Source organism: Limulus polyphemus, unplaced genomic scaffold (assembly GCF_000517525.1).
Source record: "Limulus polyphemus unplaced genomic scaffold, Limulus_polyphemus-2.1.2 Scaffold811, whole genome shotgun sequence".
NCBI lineage: Eukaryota > Metazoa > Arthropoda > Merostomata > Xiphosura > Limulidae > Limulus > Limulus polyphemus.
In genome coordinates this window covers 240415-244358 of record NW_013666421.1, presented here as the reverse complement: position 1 = coordinate 244358, position 3944 = coordinate 240415, and the positions used below count along the sequence as shown (strand labels likewise).

At 31.2% G+C, this 3944-nt stretch overlaps 1 protein-coding gene across 2 annotated transcripts in view; it reads right to left on the bottom strand.

The window, feature by feature from the left end:
* The window catches only part of LOC106460659 (guanine nucleotide-binding protein G(q) subunit alpha-like), a 35954-nt gene that overhangs the window by 21152 nt on the left and 10858 nt on the right, over positions 1-3944 (bottom strand). For both annotated transcript variants that reach the window (XM_013920385.2, XM_022387424.1), the window contains exons 3-4: positions 3494-3648; positions 1496-1624 (exon numbers count right to left, since the gene is read on the bottom strand). In XM_013920385.2, coding sequence (XP_013775839.1) covers positions 1496-1624; positions 3494-3648 — 284 coding nt within the window. The remainder of the gene's footprint in view (positions 1-1495; positions 1625-3493; positions 3649-3944) is intronic.

Below are 3944 nucleotides of genomic sequence, written 5' to 3'. Positions count from 1 at the left end.
TATATATATATATATATATATATGAGTGTATGAGTGTGTGTGTGTGTTAAAGATTTCTTTCTATTTCACCAAAGGTAAAATTGAAAAGAGAACCTGAGATGTAGAGGACTAATGCTTTCCTTGATTTGCCACACCTTTTGCTGTGGACTGTTATATAATCTAATACTATAAAACACAGTGTGTATCTGTCTGTCTGTCTCTTGGTTATGCAATGATGTCATAGCAACTTATTATGTAATTTAAGTAGTTTGGCTTCCTGTCAATTAGAAGCGAGTAGTTTATGATTGATCAAAAATTAAAGACATATTTGGACTAAAATTTACAAAAAATTGCATCTTTTTTTTGCAATTTGAAAACGTATCTTTGTTAAAATTGTCAAGTTTTGCCAGGTTTATTAAGCATGACCTATATTCGATAGAGATAAGTTAACCCTGAAACTTGTGTACGCTTTTTGGTTTAGTTCAGTTAGGGCTAAACCTTACCGCACATAATACTATCAGTAAATAATCTTCTAATATTATTCTAAGACCTAACGTTAGACTTTTTAAAAACTTCGATAAGCTTTTAATATGTTGTATAAAATGTCTACTAAAATACATCTATGTCCTTTGGCTTAACTAATATTAGGACTAAGACAAGTGTACTTATAGATTTCAGTGTCTGCGATTCAAAATTCTTCTGTATTACTCTACAAATCCTATATTTAAAGAAGTACTGTTGCAATAAAGATACTAACTTGGTCACAAAGGTTTTACAGGTTTCTTCTAGTATAAAATAATGAATTAGATGCAATGACACCACATTATTACATACCTAATTAGTTTAGGTTACTGTATGGTGAATTGAAAAGGACTCAAAACCCCATGAATATTGAAACAAAGTTTGTTTTAACCGAGTCCCTGGTGGATGTACAGTAATGTACTTCCACCTCAAATTTTCTCTACAGCACTGAGTAAAAACAACACACCTGTCTCAATGAATGTTACGCTACTATCAGAGATATTGTGTGTAAGCTATTATTTTTTTTAATGCACATTGATGCAGTACTCAAAGAGAGCTGGCTTTATCCTCTTTATAATTATGAGATAACATGCTACTATACAAGAATAATCTGATTTATGTATAATGAGAAAGTATGCTTTTTTGGAATACCTTTCCAAGAAATGCAGCATGAGAATGCGGTACTGCGCAAGTGAGTGCAAGGTAGCAGTACTAAAGGTACTAAAACCTAATTCTTACTAAATAAAGTGTAGCACTTCTAAGTTTTATGCAAATTATTCTTAAATTTTAATCACAAAATACAAACATATAAGGTTCAACAACATTTTAAAAGTGTAATTGGCCATTTTTTTCAGATAGCTGAGTAAGACTTTTATTAACAACTAAACAAATCAGTAACAATCACTCTAAGCCTACAAATTTACTAAAAACAAACATTTTTAAATCTATTCCTTCAGAAGTTAGTTTACATGTACTAAAACTATTAAAAACATACCTGAAAATAATGGATTCAAGATCAAAAGGATATTCAATGATGCCCGTCGTTGGCACTCTAACTCTAAGAATATCCTGTTGCTCAGGAAGATAATCAGGTTTTGCTATCCTTTCAATATCACTCAGGTAACTGTGGGTGACATGCCAAAAAATTAAAAAATATTTTACATAGCATGTACACAGAACACTCTTCATTATTTAACATAAGCTTACCTTAAAACTTTACGCAGAATTATTGGGGCTATGCAGTATAAAAATTCAATAATTTGCATTAACTTTTTTAATGTGAAATAAAACACCAATATCCTACAGTGTACCAAACAGGTTATAAAGCATAAATTCCTTGAACTGAACATTTGGATGTGCAAATAAATTTCCTGTGATTTCCTTCCAGCTGTTGTGTACTTCTTTTTAGGTTCTAAAATGAGTTGTAAGTAGAATGTATTGTAAAGTAATGCAGACAGAGGAGTGGGTTACTAGTCACGGTCAGACTGAAAAAAACATTTAGATACATTTACATTTTACATTTAGATACAAAACCAATACACTCACTTATGAACTACTGAGAACTATGTCAGTGATGCTCACAAGGTTCAGAAAATATTGCTTTCAATAATGCTACAATAAAATCTATATTAAAGATAAAACTCTTTGGTAAAAGAAATAGCTATTGCACAGAAAAAACCCAACATTTAAACACTATTCATCCTAACCAGTCTCACACTCTGTCTATACCCACTTTCTAGTTTTCTCATCTAACTTGATTTATTTATAATGGGTACATGTATTTTTAAAACAGCCAACTAGAATTATCACCATGTGAACTTTTCAGCCTGTTTTTTTTTAGACATAAAACTATACTGGAGATTAGAAGAGCAATGTAGATTAAAAGATATTTATTCATTGAAATGTTGGTTGTTTTCATACACTGTTTAATCTCTGAGAGTATGTGTTAACTATAAAGCTAATCAGCTACTTAAATAAAGATTTCAGGTTTAGCTGCCAATGAAATATTGGAAAACCAACAGGCCTAAAACTGTTATAAAAACAAGTTAACTGCAGATGTTGTTTTCACATTTCTCTTAGTTCATTCATTGTAGTCCAAAATCAGAGGTGTGTAAAAACAGCATTTCTGATCGAACTTCTGTCTCCCATAAGTCACTGTCAAATAAGCTTTTCGTTCAACACCAGAACTCATCAGATGGACTGGATGATGACAGACAAAAGATTCAATGAAATGCTATTTATATATGCAGTATACTACTATAATGTTGAGAGCCAGTGAAATATTGGAAAACAAATAAAACTGTTATAAAAGCATGTTTTTATAAATAAAGACTTCTTTCACATTAGCTCCAATACTACATTTTCATTCCCTCAACAGCTGTGATACATGGCATGTAGAAATATGAACATCTCATGCTTTATCTCAATGCCCCCCCCATTTCAATCTTAGTTCCATCGAAGTAGGTGTCAGCTAGTATTTTTGTCAGTCAGGAATTTTAATACTCAGGAGGCTAGCCCAGTCAACAACCACACAGGAGAAGCATGTTCAACAATGGGAAATCAAACTCGCGACCCTCAGATTGCTAGTTGAGACCCCTAGCCACCAGCCCATGCCAAGCTATTTGTTTTATCTTAGTGCTATGTACTAAAGATTACACAAACATGTTGTATATATACAAGGAAATATACATACAAGTTTATTTACTCACTCCTTTGAGATAATGAGCTAATATTTGTGGATGATCAATATATCGTATACAAGAAATATTAATTTCCAATGACAGTGATTTTCCAATCAATCAAAGTATTACTGAAACTATACTATTAAAAAAACGTTTTTTAAGTTTAAGGATGCACATGAATGATGTTCTTAAATTATCGAGATTTGCATTAGGTAGCAGTTTCTCAGTTTTAAATGCCTTTATTATGTATTCTACAAAATAAAAAATTATAACACTTAGTAATACATGTATTCTACATAGCATATACTTACTAATTAGCTGAATCTGTGAGCTGATACTCTCTTCTTCGATCATAGCATTCTTGGATACCAGGATCTGCCCAAAGTGACTTAATAGCTTCCACATAAGGACTCTCAAAAACTGTGACTATCTCATAGTCGATCTGCTTTACAAGTTCTGCATTTTCCTGGAAAGATTAGAGGAGACAAAAGAAACAATAACACAATTAAAACAGTTATTAAAGTAAACTTTTATATATATATATATTTGCAAAAAAAACAGTGTAGTAACATACATAAAAGATGTGATTCACTCACATAGTTACAAAGTGTGTATAAAATTCTTTTTTTAATTCTACAAAAGGAAATCAGAAAGGTTGATTCCAACAAAGAAGGTCGAAACTATAGTATTTTGGCATTTGTGTATAAAGTTAAAGTCATAAATAATATTCATCGTTAAACTGGTACACAATTAAAAACATTT